This window comes from Haemorhous mexicanus, chromosome 18, assembly GCF_027477595.1.
Source record: "Haemorhous mexicanus isolate bHaeMex1 chromosome 18, bHaeMex1.pri, whole genome shotgun sequence".
Taxonomy (NCBI): Eukaryota; Metazoa; Chordata; class Aves; order Passeriformes; family Fringillidae; genus Haemorhous; species Haemorhous mexicanus.
Window position 1 is genome coordinate 15,561,321 of NC_082358.1, and position 18,479 is coordinate 15,579,799.

Sequence of the window (18,479 nt, forward strand, 5' to 3'; positions counted from 1 at the left end):
GCTCTGTCAAGGGAACGGTCCTGGCCCCGCGGCGGAGCAGGGACGAGGAGCGCGTGCGGTATAAAACACGAACCGGAACCCCCCAGCCCCGCAGAGAAGCCCGAGTGACGCCGAAGCCTCTGAACCGCTTAAGGAACCACCTGAACAAAACAGGAACACTTCGTAAAACTTTATTGATTTATCACTTGATTAAAGCATGGAATATTATAACTATTATACATCGTATTTTCATGTAGAAAACTTTACATAGTTTTTCATATTTTATAATTTTGGTATTCTCTCAAAACTCTATACATCCATTGGCAAAGAATAGTTTTTAAATTATTGATAGTAAATGCACTTAATACAGAGATATTAAAACTCAGGCATTTTAAATATGTGAAAACATACGTTTTAAACAAAGGTGCTGAACAAACTGAAGTCACAGATTAAAGGGAGATGCACTTTTGACAGAGTTACTATTTTTAGTATTTTTCCTGAATATTAAGTCTGAGCTAAAATGAGGCGCTGTTAGTTGTAGTAGTAGACATTGGTTTAGATTGTTCTGTTTGCAGTTTAGAATGTGAGGTACCAGACATAGATAACAAACTGCTGTAAAAACAACCTTTTCCTGGACGGTAAGACACAACAGAAGCAACATGAAGGGAGTTTTTAATCACCACCAAAGAGGGGATTTAGGGTTTTCCTCCTTAATATCCTCTCCTCCCTTCCCTGGGTAGGCCTGAAATGACTCATAACAACAAAGCACATGAGTCTCCAGGACTTCTGCCATTCCAGGTGGGTGAGCTGCAGATCCCTCTGTTGCACAGCCTGTCCAAGGGGTGACTTTCTCTGCCTGCCTGTACTGCACAGTCCTGCTCTCCACACAGCCAGCTGTGAGGGCTGAGCTGTGCTGGCATGCAGGAACCAGCTGGCACCACTGCAGGGGCTGTGCTGGGATGGAGGGACCAGCTGGCACCCCTGCAGGGGCTGTGCTGGGATGCAGGAACCAGCTGGCACCACTGCAGGGGCTGTGCTGGGATGCAGGAACCAGCTGGCACCAGTGCAGGGGCTGAGCTGGGATGGAGGGACCAGCTGGCACCCCTGCAGGGGCTGAGCTGGGATGGAGGGACCAGCTGGCACCAGTGCAGGGGCTGAGCTGGGATGGAGGGACCAGCTGGCACCACTGCAGGGGCTGAGCTGGGATGGAGGGACCAGCTGGCACCACTGCAGGGGCTGTGCTGGGATGCAGGAACCAGCTGGCACCACTGCAGGGGCTGTGCTGGGATGCAGGAACCAGCTGGCACCCCTGCAGGGGCTGTGCTGGGATGCAGGAACCAGCTGGCACCAGTGCAGGGGCTGAGCTGGAATGGAGGTGGGTTCGGCCCTTCCTGACTCTCTGAGGAAAACCCAGGAGTGCTGTGGAGTAAGCTGAGCACGCCCTGGTTATTGCTGTGCTGGGGACAGTGGCCTGCAGGAACGGGACAGGGTTGGGCTCTGACAATGCAATTGCATCCCAGGCCCCCTTCTCCTTCATGCACTGCAGACCCTGGGATGGTTGGGTATCACATACCCAACCTCAGCAGTTTGTAACTGGTATAAATACAACAAAAGCTTTTCTTAAGGAGAAGAACAGTCTCAGACCAAAGGCTGAAGGAAGCATGGATTAAATATCCTTATCCTATGTGTAGAGAGAAACTACAAATGCTGCCCCTTACACTAAAGAAAGCCCATGAAGCAACTGTGAAGTCATTTAAAACCTCAAAACTGAGACTTTTTTCAAGACATGACTGTAGGGCTTTCAAACCTGTGACACATGCAGCTGGGCCAGGTGTGTCTGATGGGACATGAGGGAACACATTCCATGAGGCAGTGACACATTCCAAATCTGAAAAACAATGGTTCAAATATTTTCCTTAGGACTACCTACGACCAGAAGAAAAGGAATAGCATATTATTACAGATTTAAATAGAATTCTTTTTCTGCGGTACCCAATGCAGTGACATTCCCAGGGAATGACCAGCCACACAAGATGCAACACAAAAGGATATCTCAAATGCAGCAAGTTAAATACCAGCATTGCTTATTTTTCAGTCTTCTCCTATTTTCATATATAGCCATTCACTCCCTTCTACTAAACAGCAGTGTACAGATTTAAAATGGGCATTTACAAGTCAAAGAGCCACAACTGCCACTCTTCTTTGGTTAAAATTAAAAAGTGAAAATAAATTCTGAAAGCTTTGTCTCTACTACTGACTGTAAAACCTTTCACAAACAATGCTTACACAGGACAAACTGATGTATTGAGGAGCACCATAAAAACCCTTTGGGAAAAAGATCACAAAAAACAAACCAAACAAATAAACAAAGAACAACAACAAAGAAAACAAAACCAAAAAAAAAAAAAAAAAAAAACCAAAAAAACCTTCCAAAGACAGCACATTCCCAGCAGCTCAGAGCAGCATATCCCAGGACAACCTCACCTGAGGCCATCCTACCAGGAAACTCAACTCAAAAACCAAAAAAAGTTACACACTTAATTCCATTCAAGTAGGTAGGTTGCTGTTGCTGTTTGTTGGTTTGTTTTTTTCTTCCAATACTGTTAGTATTTTCAGTTTGCTACTCTGGATAGCACAGCAGTTAACACTACTTTGCATTATTTTAGGAAGTGGAGCCTCTCCTACCATCCTGCCATACTTTCCTGGTTTAGAAAAGTTTTGAAACTTGACGTTTAAAATTATTTCAAAGGTCAAGACAGCATCCTGTCATAGAAACATTGTCACAGACACGTGATGCATTTCAAGGAGAGAAAATTCTCCTGGGCAAGCAAAGCTGTGGTGTCATGTCACTTTTTGCTTCACAGAAAGCCTTCGAAGCACAGAATTGTGTTGTTAACTTAGAGCATGTGAATGAACTTGTTTGATTTTGCTAGAGCAGTTTTTTGGAAATTCAGGGTTTTTAGATGCCACTAGGAACTAAGATTTGAGAACAAAAATCATTTGCACAAAATGACAAATCAGAATTTGCAGATCTGCAGTAAAAGGAGACAAAAATTGTCTCCTTGTGTTAAAAATTGGACTTTTTGTTAATCAGTCACCATTACTGCTAAATTATATTCAAGGGTCAAAAAGGTAGATTTATTTCTTCTGAGCCTTGTTTTTGATGTTCCTGTGTATGCTCTATGATCTGCCAATGTATTTTTCTTTTTCTTAAATGCCTTTAACTCAAGCCTAATAAGCTAAAGGAGTAGATACTATTGGTGCTCCTGATGTAAAATCTTCCATAAAACTAAAAATAAGTCTCAGAAGATGCAGTACTGATATTTAAAAAAAAAATTAAGTCATTTGTTAAACAGGAGGAAAATCTTCTCTGAATATCCTCCAGGCTGTCCACTGCAACAGCCCAGTCCCCTGCCGGGCCTGGTCCTGGACACAAAGGAAAACCCAGAGGGATCTCGGGTGGTCACTGGCCACCACAGTCAAGTTTATTATGAACACTTGCCAACATCACAAGGCTACACAAATACAGTCATTAGTTCCAAGGGGCATAATGTCCGTGGAGATATCCAGCTGATTTATCAGCTCTAGCTGGGATGAAAGACTGAGCAATGCATAAAAGACTAGAAAAGACATACTGGATCATACAAATGATTAGCATCGAAACAAAGAGACTGCACACCTACTGTATTGACTCTGTAAGCAATAATTTAAATAAAACTGCTGACACTTCTGTAGGATGGACAGAAGAGGATTATTTTCCTCATTCCCAAATGCCATTGTGGTAAGAATAACTTGCTCCTGTGGTGATACACCAGGGTCCCGTTTTTTCCCATCCACTTCAATCCCTCTCTGGACACATCTTTACGTACAGGCCGGTGTAACAGCCTCAGTGGGAGCTACCAGGAGGCAGGCTGGTGCCAGCTGTGCGTGCCTGCTCGCCCCTGATGCAGATGTTGAACACCACCCCGATGCGCAGGAAGAACTTGCGCAGCACCGCCCGCAGCTCAGGGATCAGGTCGAACTGCATGATCTCACACAGGTACGGGTAATAGGTGGAAGCGTGTGCCCTGAACTAGCCAAGAGACAGAAACAGAACGTCATTCTCGAGTGCTAGAGCAAAATAAAAAGTGTTGACACATTCATGGCTACAGCAACTTGCTAAAACACCAGGTCTCACCCAAGCCCTCCTGACGGCCCAAGGGCACCGAGCTCCATGTTTGTGGCAGCAGTGCACACAGGGTGTGCTTTGGTGTTACCCCCTAAACAGAGCCAGGGTTTTGTGACTTCTCAGCCCAGGGGTAGTACCAGAGTCTATCTGTAGCAACATGAACACTCGGTTTTCCTCGAAAGGGCCAAGATCCTGAAAATTATTCTTGCCAAGGCTGCCAAGGAAACGAACTCCAATATTACAGGGGTGAAATTCACCCTCACCTTTCCTGTGCGGCTGTAATACAGCATAAGCCTCTCCCTCACTGCACACTCATTGTGCTTTTCTATGAAAGCTGTTCAGTAATTCTGTCCACATTCCCACACAACTGGGAATTGCATGGATGCAGCCCCATTTCCACAGTGCAGAATGCCTGCAGACAGGGGAGCTGCCACTGTCTATTGCAAGGAGTGCTCACTATGAGGAACGGCCCACCTCCAATTTGAATGAAAATAAAGTCTGAACTCAGGCTGAAGCAGAAATGAAAAACATACCCAAAAGTAGACATGACTTCCAGCCCCTTCTTACCTTATCATCACTGATTTTTAGTGTTTTTGTTAAAAGCAACAGCAGGAGATTGGTCCAGGCTTCTCTGTGGCTTTCTGAGTTGACAGTAATAAAATACGCCAGGGCTTCACTGCACACACTGCAGAGATGGCACAGTTCACACAAATCATAAAGAAAACCCTTATAAAGTTTTTGATTACATGCTCTGTTTGTCATCTCAGTATACTTTGTTTTCAAGCAAGATGCACTTCCATGGGAAAGTTTTCAATCACATGCAACAACTTTAACTACACAAATTTGCTTTTTCTGGTACAGGAATTGTTCCAGATGACTGACTTGAAATACTATTCATGTAACTGAACAGAAATACTTGGTGACAGAGAAGGAAAAGGAAAATTAACCTGCCTGATAAACATTTTGTAATTGAAGTGCTGTCACTTTCAACCTGCAAACATTATTTCCTGAACCTGACATTGGGACAGCTTAGGCATCAGCACCACGAGAGAGCTCTCCCTCCAAATTTGGACTGGTTTAAAAAAGATCTGCACAGCTCAGCACCATACATTAAGAAAGAATTATTATTGTATTAATAAATTTTTGGTCCCTGCTGCAGATTGTCAACACAAGGTACAAACTGTACCACTTACTATGGTTATTTTTAGGACACTCTTTTAATTAAAGAAGGACTAAGCAGATTAACATGTCCATACGTGCTGGTAGATCAGAATCCATTGATTAGTACCAAGAGCAGGTTGGGAGATCTCCACATTTGATAAGAGACTAGTACTTTCAACTTTTATGTACCAACTCACCCAAATATCTTTTAATATTAATTTAGAACTATTTTCTACATTTGTTTAAATTCCAGGTGTACAGCAGCTTACAGTGCACTCTTTTTCAGTTAGTGTACCCTATTATACTTCTATCATTATGTATTCAGCTGGGAGTACATGGCGATAGAAGTAGGACATTCAGACACCAGCACTTCCACAAAGAAAGGCCTATGTCAGGCAAGAGGGTGCTCCATCTCTTCTAGGCAGATTGCTTCCTTACTGCTGAGTGAACTCAGAGTGCAGAGTGGCCATACACCCCGGCAGGGCTGTCCCCAGGCAGGGCAGGGCTGTCCCCAGGCAGGGCGGGGCTGTCCCCAGGCAGGGCGGGGCTGGACTGTCCCCAGGCGGGGCGGGGCTGTCCCCAGGCGGGGCGGGGCTGTCCCCAGGCGGGGCTGGGCTGTCCCCAGGCAGGGTGGGGCTGTCCCCAGGCAGGGCGGGGCTGGGCTGTCCCCAGGCAGGGCGGGGCTGGGCTGTCCCCAGGCAGGGCGGGGCAGGGCTGTCCCCAGGCGGGGCGGGGCTGTCCCCAGGCAGCGCGGGGCTGTCCCCAGGCAGGGTGGGGCTGTCCCCAGGCAGGGCAGGGCTGGGCTGTCCCCAGGCAGGGCGGGGCTGTCCCCAGGCAGGGCGGGGCTGTCCCCAGGCAGCGCGGGGCTGTCCCCAGGCAGGGTGGGGCTGTCCCCAGGCAGGGCGGGGCTGTCCCCAGGCAGGGCGGGGCTGTCCCCAGGCAGGGCGGGGCTGGGCTGTCCCCAGGCAGGGCGGGGCTGGGCTGTCCCCAGGCAGGGTGGGGCTGTCCCCAGGCAGGGTGGGGCTGTCCCCAGGCAGGGCAGGGCTGGGCTGTCCCCAGGCAGGGCAGGGCTGTCCCCAGGCAGGGCGGGGCTGTCCCCAGGCAGGGCGGGGCTGTCCTACCTGAGCAGCCGCCGCTGGACCGCGTCCCAGGCCTCCCGCCGGCTCTCGTCCACGTACATCCGGAACAGGATCCTCAGGCAGCATGCCAGGCTGCTGGTCTCTTGTTTTAGGAGATTGGGTTTTGATTTACCCTTGAACCCTAGAAATCAGTCCCACACAGGACAAGAGGGAACATCCAAAGCTGGCGTTACTAGCCAAAAATAAATTTTATCAACTATATCTGCACTAATGACCAGTAATGATTTCTTGTCTAGACAGTATTTCCTCCTTCTTCATTTTGATTGAGCTCTGATTTATTTATAAAGATACTTAACTACAGCAGTACCAGCTGTGCAGCTCTACTTTAATAAAAAAAAAAACAGATAATTTAGCAAACAGAATTATTCAAGTCATCAGGAGGGAGTCAAGCAATAAAAGCATGTAACTGTCCAATAAACTCTAGAGGCGATTGCAACAGCATATTGTTGTGTCATGATACTTAAAGTTAGAAGTGTAGTTCAGCATTTTTATCAAATAAAAATAAAAGCCTCACCTGCTCTCCATAACACAGTTCGCTGCTCATAATTTGAATTAAAGGCTTTTGAAAATGAGTGAGACTCTTGCAGACAATCCAATAACTTAAAAAGGTGATGTGAAGACATATATTTATACATTCCTTGGTCCTCTGTGTCAATGTGGATAACTGCATCCAATGTGTCTTGCTAAAGAGCAGGGGGAGAGGGACAGAGAGAGAGAGAGAGAAAGAGAGCACATGCTGTAAACTCCAGTAACTCTAATTCCATTTATATGTGCAACGCAGTATTAGTGCAGTACAACACAGCAGGGTGGTCCTGCCAAAGATGAGAGCTGTACTCCTCTTAGTGCGGTACTGGAGATGAGAGAAGTTATGATCTATCCTAGTTACTGATAAGAAAATAAGACTCAAGAGTGAGGGAACAACTCCCTTATTGAAACATTGCAGCCACAGCAATACAGTACAGAACACTTTCTCTTCTCTACAAGTTGACTGGGTAGGTCTGTTGAATCAAAAACATCAAAATGAACAACATCAGAATGAACAACCAAAACAGTGTGGTTTTACATGTTGCCTAGTGTGGAAATTCCTCAGCTTTGGCTCATGTAAAATTTAATTAAATTGGTCAATATTTTCACCTAATTTCACTAGGAATTTAACTATACCATCCCCAAAACACTACCTAAATGCACTAGCCAGAACTTCCAGCTTATGGCTTTATTAACAGCTAAGCCAGAGCTACTGTGCACTGCTACCTAGAATCAGAACTTTCAGGGACAGGGACATCTCTGAGGCCAGCAATGAATGAAATCTTGACCATTGACCTTGCTGAAGTTCAACTTCTGCAACACTTCCAGTGCAAACACCCAGAGACTGAGCAGAGCTTCAGCTATGGCTAAATGAAGACAGTCTAATGAGCAGAAAAGAATGCTTTCCCCCAAACAAACAAAAGCCATTTTTGATAGTATGTATTCATGATAAAACAAATGTAATCTATTACATTGATAATAAAAATTAAGGTAATAGAATACTACAACAGACAGAGCACCAGGCAACACTGGAGGCAGATAAAAAAATCACAAGAGTAGTTTACACATGCATTCAGGGTAATGCTAAAAGTCAGAAGAAGACTCTATTTTGTGAACATGTCAGAGTGTTCCATAGTTTGTGCTTTACTGTCACCACAAGGTTACAAGTAAGTCTCATGGTACCTGAGCGGCAGCCATGTGCTCAGCATCTTCCTTCTTGCTTGTTGCTGGATAGAACACTATGTTGTCAATGGTCTGTATCAACTCCAGCTGCACCACACACTTGATCAGGAGGCCAGCAAATAGTTTTTGGTCTAATGAAATGGAGCAACACAAGTTGCAGAAGCAATTAATGACGATTCACTTACAGCAGGCTAGCAAAATATGACATTCTCCTTAATAATTTGATATTTAGTAATGCTGTGAATTATCTTCTAAAGAGAAAATCTCACTGCAAGGCATAAACACAAATTGCAAAGACATATCCCAAGTTTAACTGCCCCAAAACTTTCTGTAAAGAGCAATAGAAGTGAATTAAGACTGGCTATAAAGGTGCATTGAAAAAGTTTGTATGTTTTCCTTACTTGTGTAAGGACCACCTTTCCAGCTCTCATCTGTTGGATTTGAATATTGGCTTTGTCCTCTTTCAGAAGCATTTTTATCCATGCTGCTTAAAGACTGGTGATCTAGGTCCAAATCCTAGAAGAGAGTGCAGAGCAATTCCAGCAATCCAAAACACTAACTCCCAACCAGCTATTACTTTTCAGAGGACTTAGCTAATTCTAGATTCAAAGGCTTCCTGCATCCATTCTTTACATCATTTTTTACAGTAACACCAAATACAATCTACTATCAATTCCTTGACAAGTGTATTGACTACAACAAATATTTCAAAAGCTAGCCTGACACAAAACCCTTCAAGTCAGTTTATCACCCTGAGTTAACTCTTACCAAGTGTTTTTCAGATGAATCTTCCTCCATTCCTACAGGCTTCCATGTCAGCAAGCTTTAAAGAGTTAAAGAAACAAAACAACAACAAAAAAATAAAAAAAAAAATAAATCAAACAAAACAGAAAAAAAAAACAAAAAAAGGTAAATATTGTTGCTTTAGAATTGGGTATCAATATAAGAATCAAACCTATGAACTTACACATGAGGAATAGTTGTTTTGAAGATTTCTAACATACAATTGCATGTCTGGCCCCAGACTTCAGGGCTGAATTTCTGTCCATTGAGTATTACCAGGTTTTCTAGGCAGTTTGTACCTGATCGTGCCAACTGCTCATTATCTGTAAAAGAAATGTTCCATATTTATCAACTTCTACAATATCAAGGAAAAATTAAGTAGTCCCTATTACTGCTCCATTAAAATTTTTTACCAATACTGTGAAATGCACAGTCTCTTGGCTCAAAGCCTACCTATACAATATGTTACAACAATATGAAGCTGAAGAACCTACTGAATAAAAAAGAGAGTCTCAAAATAGCCTTCATGAGATGGAAATCCAACCAGGGAAGACAAAAGACAGGGCAGAAGAAGAAGGGAAGCACAGAGTGAGAAAAAGGAAGGAAAAGCAGCAATTGGAAACTTATGATTTACTGCAAGATCATCCCCTGATATTCCATGGTAGTAAGATGCAGGATTTCAGGTGTAAGACTTGGAGCCAGAAAGAAAACAAATTCTTTACAAACTATACTTACAAACTGTATTTAGAAGTACTCGTTGGTTGGGAGAAGGGGGAAGAAGCAGGTGCCAGAAAATAAGAAAAAAGAAAACAATCAGAATGCATGCACGTATCTATATGTGTAAATGAAGGAGGTCATGTATCGCTGCAGTCAAACTACAAAAGGTTGTTGACAGAAGGTTCAGAAGATTGATGCCATTCTCCAAAAGCTTTTGCTGTGTCACAATAACACCATGAGCCCCTTTTGAACAAGAAACAAAAAAGTTGCCTAACTCAATAAAAGATTGATGCTCAGATATTCAAGATACTGCATCAATCTACTGCAACACATATTGTCCTAATGGGAACTCCTGTTCTTCCAAAATTTAGTTAACCTTCCCCTTCTTCAGTAATGAACACGTAAAACTACATTTAATCAAAAAATACAGGTAAATAAGGTACCTTGTTTTACACACCAGTGTAACTGTGCAAGTATGTCAGGAAGAAGGATCTCATGCAAAGCTTCATAGAACTGTGTGAACACATCACAGATGGCATAAAGGGCATGGTTGCATGTCGTGGTCATCCACTCTGATTTCTGGGACAGAAAATGAAAAGTCTTTGGTTTTATGGGGATTCCTCCATGATGACAACACTTGGCTTATACATGGCTGATCAACAATAGACACAGCTCTGAGGAGAGGAGAAGTCAGAACTAAAGGCTCCTGACCACAGATGTCTTGTCAGAAGCACTTAGCTGGCCACATGAACACTAGTCAGAAAACTGTACGTGTTCACAACAGAAGGAGAACGTTCTCCTTGAAAATAATCAGATGGACACACACACAGGTCACTGGACTGTGGCAAGTTTCATTCATGCCACAGAGTTTGAAGGAATACAAAATGTGTTTAGTTAAGTCTGGGGCACTATGGGGTGGCAATATCTGATGTCAATAGAAACTGCTGACTCAGATGTGCAAGTTCTTAATAAGACAACTCTGCTTTTTGTTTGTTTTTTTTTTTTTTTTTTTGGTTTTACCTCTGTTTGTTGCTCAGGGAGTTTCATATTATCAAAAATCCGAAACACAATTCTAAACAGGTCTTGCCACCAGTGCTTTTCAAAGGTATGCCCGTAACTCTTCATGATTTCAAACATCACCGTTAAGCCTCTATAAACAAACCCAAACAAGCATAGGAACAGATGTTAAATGTGTTCCTGTGATATCTTCACTAAACAAATTAAAAGCAAAGAGGAAAATAAGAAAAGCTTTATTACCTTGTACGAACATCTAACTTGCAACGATTGATGATACAAGAAAGCTCAAACAAAATAGGAAACCATCCTCTGACCCATACTCTGTCCCCAGGAGCCACATTCATGTCATCACTTGTGTATTCTCTTAATACCTTGAAGATCAGTAGGAAAAAAGATTTAAAGAAAAAATTATCTTAAAAACCTTTATATGTAACAAATTTAGATACTACCAGTGGTACAGACAAACTTGAAAAGTTAGCTTTGTTCCGACTGTAACACTCCAATTTTGCAAAATGTAAGTACAGCAAAAATACTAGAAAATAATATATGGAAATAAACACTTCAATCTGTTTTTACTTCAGTCCAGGTAAAGGCCTTACAAATTGCTGAGGTATGGACTTCTTAGAAAGCTACTTTAACAGTGACAGACAGCTGTTATATCAGTACACGTAAAAGGAAATCTAAAATTGGCAGAGACCAGTTCTACAAGTCTCTGGTACGCTGAATGCAGCACGCACTGGGAACATGCAATTGCAATGTAACTCCAGGCTCTCCTCAGCCAGTGATTATTACATTCAGTATTCACACAACAGGCTGATGGAGAAGAATACACATTTGCAACCAAATGAACTAAACCTAACTAGGATGACAGAACAGGAAACAATGCTTTCCAAGTCATCTTAACACCACAAAGACCAAAAAAAAAAAAAAAAAAAAAAAACAAAACAAAAAAAAAAACCAAAACAAAAACGAAACAAACCCCAAAGGCTATTTAACTCAGATATTTCCCATTTTGACTTACAAGACTTAACATTACTTAACTAGCCCTAGTTTACTGCTTATATAATACCAAAATTTCTCCTTAATCCAAATAAGCTTTGAATACAAACACTTGCAATTGAAGTTTGAGTACGAAAGCTCTTTCTTAGTAATTAACCTCCATTTAACAGTAGAAGAGAGTATGAAAATGCAGCAGGGGTAAAAATTCAAATATACCTGTGGTCTTTCTGAGACATATTTTGCACAATAGCGAATAAGCCTGATGGCTTCCATGCTGGTGTCCGGGAAAGCAACATTACAGGCAAACTCAGAGAGGCATTTTACTGCATCTTGAAATGAGTCAATTGCTGCTGGAAAATGCTGCTGAAAAATATTTGCTGTGAAGAACAAACAAATACACTTTTTAAAATTTACTGATATTAAAACCCATAGATAAACTGCATCAATCCAGGCATATCACCTATGGCATACTGCTATGGAACAGACAAACACAAAAGGATCAGATCTTCTACATTAAATATGGTTCTTTGCCCTCTCTTGCATTCTTCCCTGTCCCACCTCACCAACCACATTCCTACGTTCTACAGCAGAATATCTGTATCTAGTTTGTCCTGTCCATAGCATTCAGGAGACTTAAAGGGTATGACCCAGCTGCAGAGTTTAAACAGTCTGGCTGCAAGGCTGTGTGTTTATTTGCCTGGAAATACAAAAGCCTTATTCAGATGAGCCTTTTGAAGCAGACTCACAGAAGCCAGGCTAATTTGGGTGCATGCATCTGTCAAGTATTACTTACTAACTATGTGTGCTGTAGTCTGAAAGGCCAGCTCTACGATATTCCCATCATGGTCTGATGCTGCTTGATGAAACACAGCAAAGATATTTTTCCAGCCTGAACGAATGTTACCGGCTTGAGAGTTCACCATCTGAGCAATACAGCGGATCACCATGTCTCGAATAGTCGGAGATCTTAAAAAAAAAAAAAAAAAGAAGAGAAAGGAAAGCAAGACTACTTTACACTGGCACAAAGTAACTCCCCCACTTCCCTGCACATGACCATGACCCATACCAAGTGACATCCTTAAGTGGGACTAAAGCTAAAGCAGAAATTGCAGTGCCTCACACCTGTTTTTCTTCATAATATGCTCAAAAGGCCTTAGGAAGTCTTTCTGGAAGCGGAAGTTGGCTAACTCTCCTTTCTCAAGAAATTTCATTGACAGCTGCCTTAATGAGTCTACAGCAAAGATGGCAACATCTTCGTTAGGGTTACACCCAACCTAGAAGAAAAGCATATTTTCAAACACTTATCAATTAATGTGTCATTTATATGAGTAACAAATTCGTCACTCAAGTTCCATCTCAGCCCACTAAATACTGCTAGCACATTCTAGTGTTCTGATGCTTGGGAAAGAAGGGGTTCTTGTTGAAGGGGGCTTTCTGGCATTTCATCCATCTAAACAGACCCATGGATTTTGAATGCATCAAGAAGAATTGTGATAGCCAGCTAGATGCTAAAATTAAAATACAGTACAATAAAATAAATTGAATCTTCGGTTAAAAATCTCATCCTAACATAATTCAATTTCCTAAGGAAAACAAGCGTTGTTCAAAGATCATCTGTGTACATTTTAGAGGAAAACTAACTTGGCATTTTATCCGATGGAAAAGACAAAGAAAAATTACAAAAATACCAAATGATATAATGAAGATTATATAATTTAAGATCATTCCTATAAACATTTATATTTGTACACTTTAGATTTTTAAGTAGACACTTCTTTTAGGTGCCTCAAATGGAACTTCTTTTCAATATCAGAGTTCAAGCCACTAACAACACAGAAGGGAAAAGCTGATTAAAGAAGTCCCACTATTTACGCATATTGTGTAACCTGATTTTAAAAAGTACCTTATTGAAGTGATCTCCAATCACATGCCAAATCCTCGACCACTGCAGCCTGATGCGGTTCATGTTGTAATAGGAGATCTCCACGATCTTCTGCAGGCTGAACATGCGCGGGTGGTGCGCGGACGCCAGCTCGTCCATGGACACAGCACACAGCCACCGCACAAAGTCCACTGCACGGGAGAAGCCTGCTGTGAGCCAGGCTGCTCCTGTGCCAGGGGCCCTGGAACCCACCATACGTACCTATGGCATTCCCGTCCAGCCTCGTGGAGCCCGTGAATATCCTACAACAAATACAGGAGTTGGAGTTTCAGCTGCACATCCACAAGAATCGGTTACAGCTCAGAGCTGCAACAAAAGGTCAGCACATCTGGAGGTACTTCACAGTCCTCCATGCCATGAACTCTGCACCTCTTGTATTCTTGCTCCTTGGCAGCAGTACATGCATCTTTCCTTAGTCTAAGCACTCTCTTTCCTGCACCAAGTCACAGTCTAACACGCTCCTGCCCCACTGCAGCAACAGGCACAGGCTCACAAGTTTACCCAGGCCAAGTTATACTGGATCACTCATTTGGGTGACAGCGTGTTAAATTTCATGGGGTCAATAAACAGACAGAAAGCTTTGCTACAAGACTTTACTGGTTATCAGCCACCTTTGATCTTTATATCCTCTAAGAATATGGTCAGCTGTGACTGTAAAAACAGACAGGAGAAAGACTATGGATGCACTCTTGTCCCTTCTTGCCCTTCAGCTGTTTGATCTTGAGAGGAGTTCAGACTGCTGATAGTGGTCCATATAAAACACTGATAAAGCAGAGAACATTCCCAAGAGTCCAGGACTTTGATGTGGTAACAGACATGTTCATGGTTAGAATAAACACCACAAGTCTGAATGATTGTGCAGACTTGCACCATTGCATCAGTAGTTACTAAGAACTCCTATTCCAACATATAGTTTAGGAGAGAAGCATGTCTTTGGACAGCATTTCAGAAGGGCAGATGACAAAGATGACGATTTAGGTAAGAGTGCAGAGGTTACATTGTCAGTACCTGTCTACTGCCACCACCACACTCTGTGAGCTGGTCTCCCCCACAGACTCCTGGATGCTCGCCATGTGCCGTTTGTCAGCCCCACTCCCAACAAGGTTCCCTGCCATAAATCCATTAAAAAACAGTATTTGCAATTAGGAAATAACGACTTTATATTAACTCCAACATCAAACAAGAAGACAAAGAGAAGTGACTACTGCTTCTAGCTACCATGTAATTTATTTAGAGCAGATACTGCCTTTGCCAGATCTGTGCCAATTATTACACAGCTAAACATCATATTTATTAAGGCAATAATATTGTTAATAAAATTGAACAGATAAAATTCTATTTTAAAAGATGAACTCTAAGTCAGTTACAAATAGTTAATGCTGAACACAGTTCCGTATTCATTGTAAACCTCATTACAGCATCCACTCCAAAGTTTTAAAAAATTAAATTGTTTCCTTAGTGGTTTTACAAAGATTAAGGCAACTTGCCTTGTCCTTCTAATTTAAGACAAAAATCTAAGATTTATTTCTTGTACACACTGCAGAAACAATTCGAACTGAAACAGCAAGCCCAACATGTAAAGATAAGAAATTCCTCTGGAAAACCAATTGAAATATCTATTAATTCCTAAAAATAAATGGCTCTTTTTTCTATTAATTAATACTTTTAACAAAACCATGAGTTCATATGGCAAAACAGTTTTGACAACAACATATTCCAACAAACAAATGTGGAGTAGTTATTAAATTGCTTAACCCAATTCTAAAGTTACAACAGATTTGGTAATTATAAACACATATTGGAATACACAGTTTCATTAATCCAACACAGCTTCTCCTGGAAGCAAGTAAATATATTTGAGTATGTTATAACATTGAGGATTCTTTAACATCCTTACTCCACTTGTGAAGTTCAGGATTAATAATCTTACCTAATCCCAGGCTCATAAACTCTTCTCCTGCAGAGGCATAGCTCTTAATGCTGCCTTCTCTCTCACGCCCAGAACCAGACAAATATCGAGTTTTCACACCAGTTCCTATGAGCTGTGCCAGTTCCAGCTGGCTAATACATTTCAAGATCTAAAACCAAAAGAAATTTAACATTGTGCTTCTGCACACCACCATCTTTTTATTCTTAACAGGTATTTGTATTTAATATTTATGACCTTCCCAGGTTCTCCAACCATTCAAACAACTTTGGCCATTAAACCAGCTTTGATGGAGCTAAAACATTACTAATAAAACTGAAAATTAAGTGTATTGCATTCAATACTATCAGCCACCATGAATCATTCCAATATAAGAATAAAATAAACAGTGCTCCAAAATCTAACTTGGATCTCTAACTACTAAAGGATACCTTTTCATTACTTTTTACACCATCAACTTTCAAGACTATGAACAAGTTGGAGCTGATCTTCTAGAGACTTCATTGGCCTAGAGATGAAAAGACTGAAACATTGCAGCTATCACCACCTGAGTAACAATATTACAACCTAGAGAGTTTAAATGCCAAAGCTGTGCTTGCCTCCTCCTTCCTCCCCCACAGCCACATCCCTTGGCTGGCACAAGCACTCAAGAGAGTGTGCTGTGAGCCCAGTCTGAGGCATCTGTCAGCTCTAGCACATTTAGGCTCATATCATGTAGCCCAAGACTAGAGCCAGAGAACATAATGCAGCAGAAATGCTCCTTTTAGCAACAACACAGATTTAGAGCTGATAAAACTGCTCCTGGAAAATAGGCTTTAAGAAAATGCATATAACCCTGACAGCTCATCTTTACCAATCATCCACCAAAGTATTTTAGCCCTAATTTTTCACGCGCTTATGGCGTAAACGATGCCAAACATTGCGCAGACAAGTCTGGACCTGTGAGCTAGAATATTTTTCTTTCCATGAACAAGAATACAATAGTTTATATGAGGAATTTTCTGAAGCCAAATGAGATTTTTTTTTTATATCATTTAAATCCTACATAAAATGCAGCCACAAAAATTACAGTATTGTCACACAGTTTCCATAGGGTCTTCAAAAAAAAATGCAGTGCATTATTTTTATCTAGATATTAAAAAAACCCCAAAAAACTTAACAATATATTGCCCTTTCTTCACATTTTGGAGCGAGTTCTGGGAGTTCTAGTAGTAGAAAAAATATGACACCATGTTCACTATTAAAACTAATAAAGATTTACCTCATGCCAAGAATTGCCAAGATAGTTGCCATCTGTGTGAGCAACTGTAATGAGTGTCTTAATAGTATCAATGTTCTTCTGTTTCATTTCTGTAATGCTGGAACTGGCGGTCAACAAGGAAAAACGAGCGAGGGCCTGTACATAAGCGTCTCGTTCAAGCTACAAGAGAGAGAAACAAGCATGAAAATCAAGTCCCCAAAGAACCAGAGAAAGCAACTTGCCTACTAATTTTCCTTCTATGGATAGCTGGCACTGTCAGAGCACTTTCCAGCTAAACGAAAGTAGGATGCCAGTTAGCAAACGCTCTTAATAAAAGATTCAGCAAGAAAAGCAGAGTTGAAGAAATGCTTGATTGCATCAAGACCTTTCACCATTTCAAGAAAGCAGATGAGACACTTCATCTTCTATGTATAAGCTGTTTGTAATTCTTCACCTGCCTCCCAGAGCCCACATGGCCCTCAGCAAGTCCCAGGCTAAGTCTGGCACCAACCTGCATTCCAAAGATACAGGCTATTCTAATGGCACAGCGTATTCCTTCCAAACACAGCGACGCAACTTCTGGGTCATCACAGTTCTGCAAGCCAACACTGTATGCTGCCAGCAGTGGAGTCCAGACAAGCTAAACAGAGGAAGAAACTAAATTCAGAGGTCTCTTACAGCTTTAGCCCAAAACACTGGGTAACTGAAGCCAAATATATCCAAAGAGTCCATGTGTTTCATTAGCAAACTCTTCAAAGTAATTTTCCACTTTTTTTCCCATGCTTTAAACTCTTCGCAACAAAGACACAGTGAGAACCTGACACTCACTTTAAACATGGGTCTGACATGATCCAGGTGAGTGGCACTGGTGAAAGGTGCCTTTGCATGGCTCACTGCCTCCATGAGGGCTTTGGCTGTCTTTGCCATTTGTTCCATCTCCAAGTTGTACAACAACCTCCGCTGCTTCTCATTAGCTACACCTAAGGGGAACACCACACACAGACATTGCTCGCTTTTCTTACGAGAGCATATTCCTTCTCTTCACACTGAGCAGCACAAAATGTTAAATAAAGGTATTGCAAATAAAATCTAAAGATAGAAATCTTGCAAAATCTTAGAAGTCAGGAGGCTGCCCCAGGCTGCAAGCAAGGAAATGAAGCACTAAAGACCACACCCAAACTAAAGACTTTATTCTGTACTAAACAACTAATTCAGCCCTTTACTATATAACACATGCTATTACCTAATTGCTCCAAGTCAGAGGTGCATACTCTATTAAGTCATTCTGCCTGTAAAAGTGGATGGAAAATCCTGTGTCTTCTTAGGCTCACATCCCCAAAACAAAACAAGCCCCCATCACCATGGTAAATAAATTAATAACTTAGTGCTTCTTTACCCTTATACTACAGAGTGCCACTTCAATTTTCAAGCAAATTAATTTTGTTCCTATTTTGATTCAGAAAACCTGCAAACAGCATAAAAACACTGGGAAAACCACTCTGCTGAAGATTCAGAATTCACTAATTTGAATTAAATTAGTACCAGCTATTCTGAGTAAAAGTAGGGTACAGCTGAGGAAACTGGTTTCTACTGCATGCTACACAAAGAAGCCCTCATTTGGTCTGTATAAGCAGAGGTGACTACAGATTATGACAAACTTTCCAATCTATCTGGGTTTCAAACACTATCACAAGGACTAT

General features: G+C 41.7%; 1 protein-coding gene across 3 annotated transcripts in view; it reads right to left on the reverse strand.

Moving 5' to 3' along the window:
• Positions 1 to 154: 154 nt before the first annotated feature.
• ARFGEF2 (ADP ribosylation factor guanine nucleotide exchange factor 2) overlaps positions 155 to 18,479 on the reverse strand; it is a 36,448-nt gene continuing 18,123 nt past the window's right edge. For 2 of the 3 annotated variants that reach the window (XM_059862948.1, XM_059862946.1), the window contains exons 19-39: positions 17,608 to 17,759; positions 17,291 to 17,419; positions 16,801 to 16,959; positions 15,543 to 15,690; positions 14,621 to 14,720; positions 13,814 to 13,854; positions 13,574 to 13,743; positions 12,793 to 12,944; positions 12,464 to 12,636; positions 11,887 to 12,047; positions 10,912 to 11,042; positions 10,675 to 10,804; positions 10,098 to 10,233; positions 9,122 to 9,260; positions 8,923 to 8,977; positions 8,556 to 8,670; positions 8,155 to 8,285; positions 6,962 to 7,130; positions 6,430 to 6,568; positions 4,715 to 4,832; positions 155 to 4,051 (exon numbers count right to left, since the gene is read on the reverse strand). In XM_059862948.1, coding sequence (XP_059718931.1) covers positions 3,866 to 4,051; positions 4,715 to 4,832; positions 6,430 to 6,568; positions 6,962 to 7,130; positions 8,155 to 8,285; positions 8,556 to 8,670; positions 8,923 to 8,977; positions 9,122 to 9,260; positions 10,098 to 10,233; positions 10,675 to 10,804; positions 10,912 to 11,042; positions 11,887 to 12,047; positions 12,464 to 12,636; positions 12,793 to 12,944; positions 13,574 to 13,743; positions 13,814 to 13,854; positions 14,621 to 14,720; positions 15,543 to 15,690; positions 16,801 to 16,959; positions 17,291 to 17,419; positions 17,608 to 17,759 — 2,834 coding nt within the window. In that variant the 3' untranslated portion in view covers positions 155 to 3,865. The remainder of the gene's footprint in view (positions 4,052 to 4,714; positions 4,833 to 6,429; positions 6,569 to 6,961; positions 7,131 to 8,154; positions 8,286 to 8,555; positions 8,671 to 8,922; positions 8,978 to 9,121; positions 9,261 to 10,097; positions 10,234 to 10,674; positions 10,805 to 10,911; positions 11,043 to 11,886; positions 12,048 to 12,463; positions 12,637 to 12,792; positions 12,945 to 13,573; positions 13,744 to 13,813; positions 13,855 to 14,620; positions 14,721 to 15,542; positions 15,691 to 16,800; positions 16,960 to 17,290; positions 17,420 to 17,607; positions 17,760 to 18,479) is intronic. The other variant, XM_059862947.1, reaches the window with a different exon arrangement.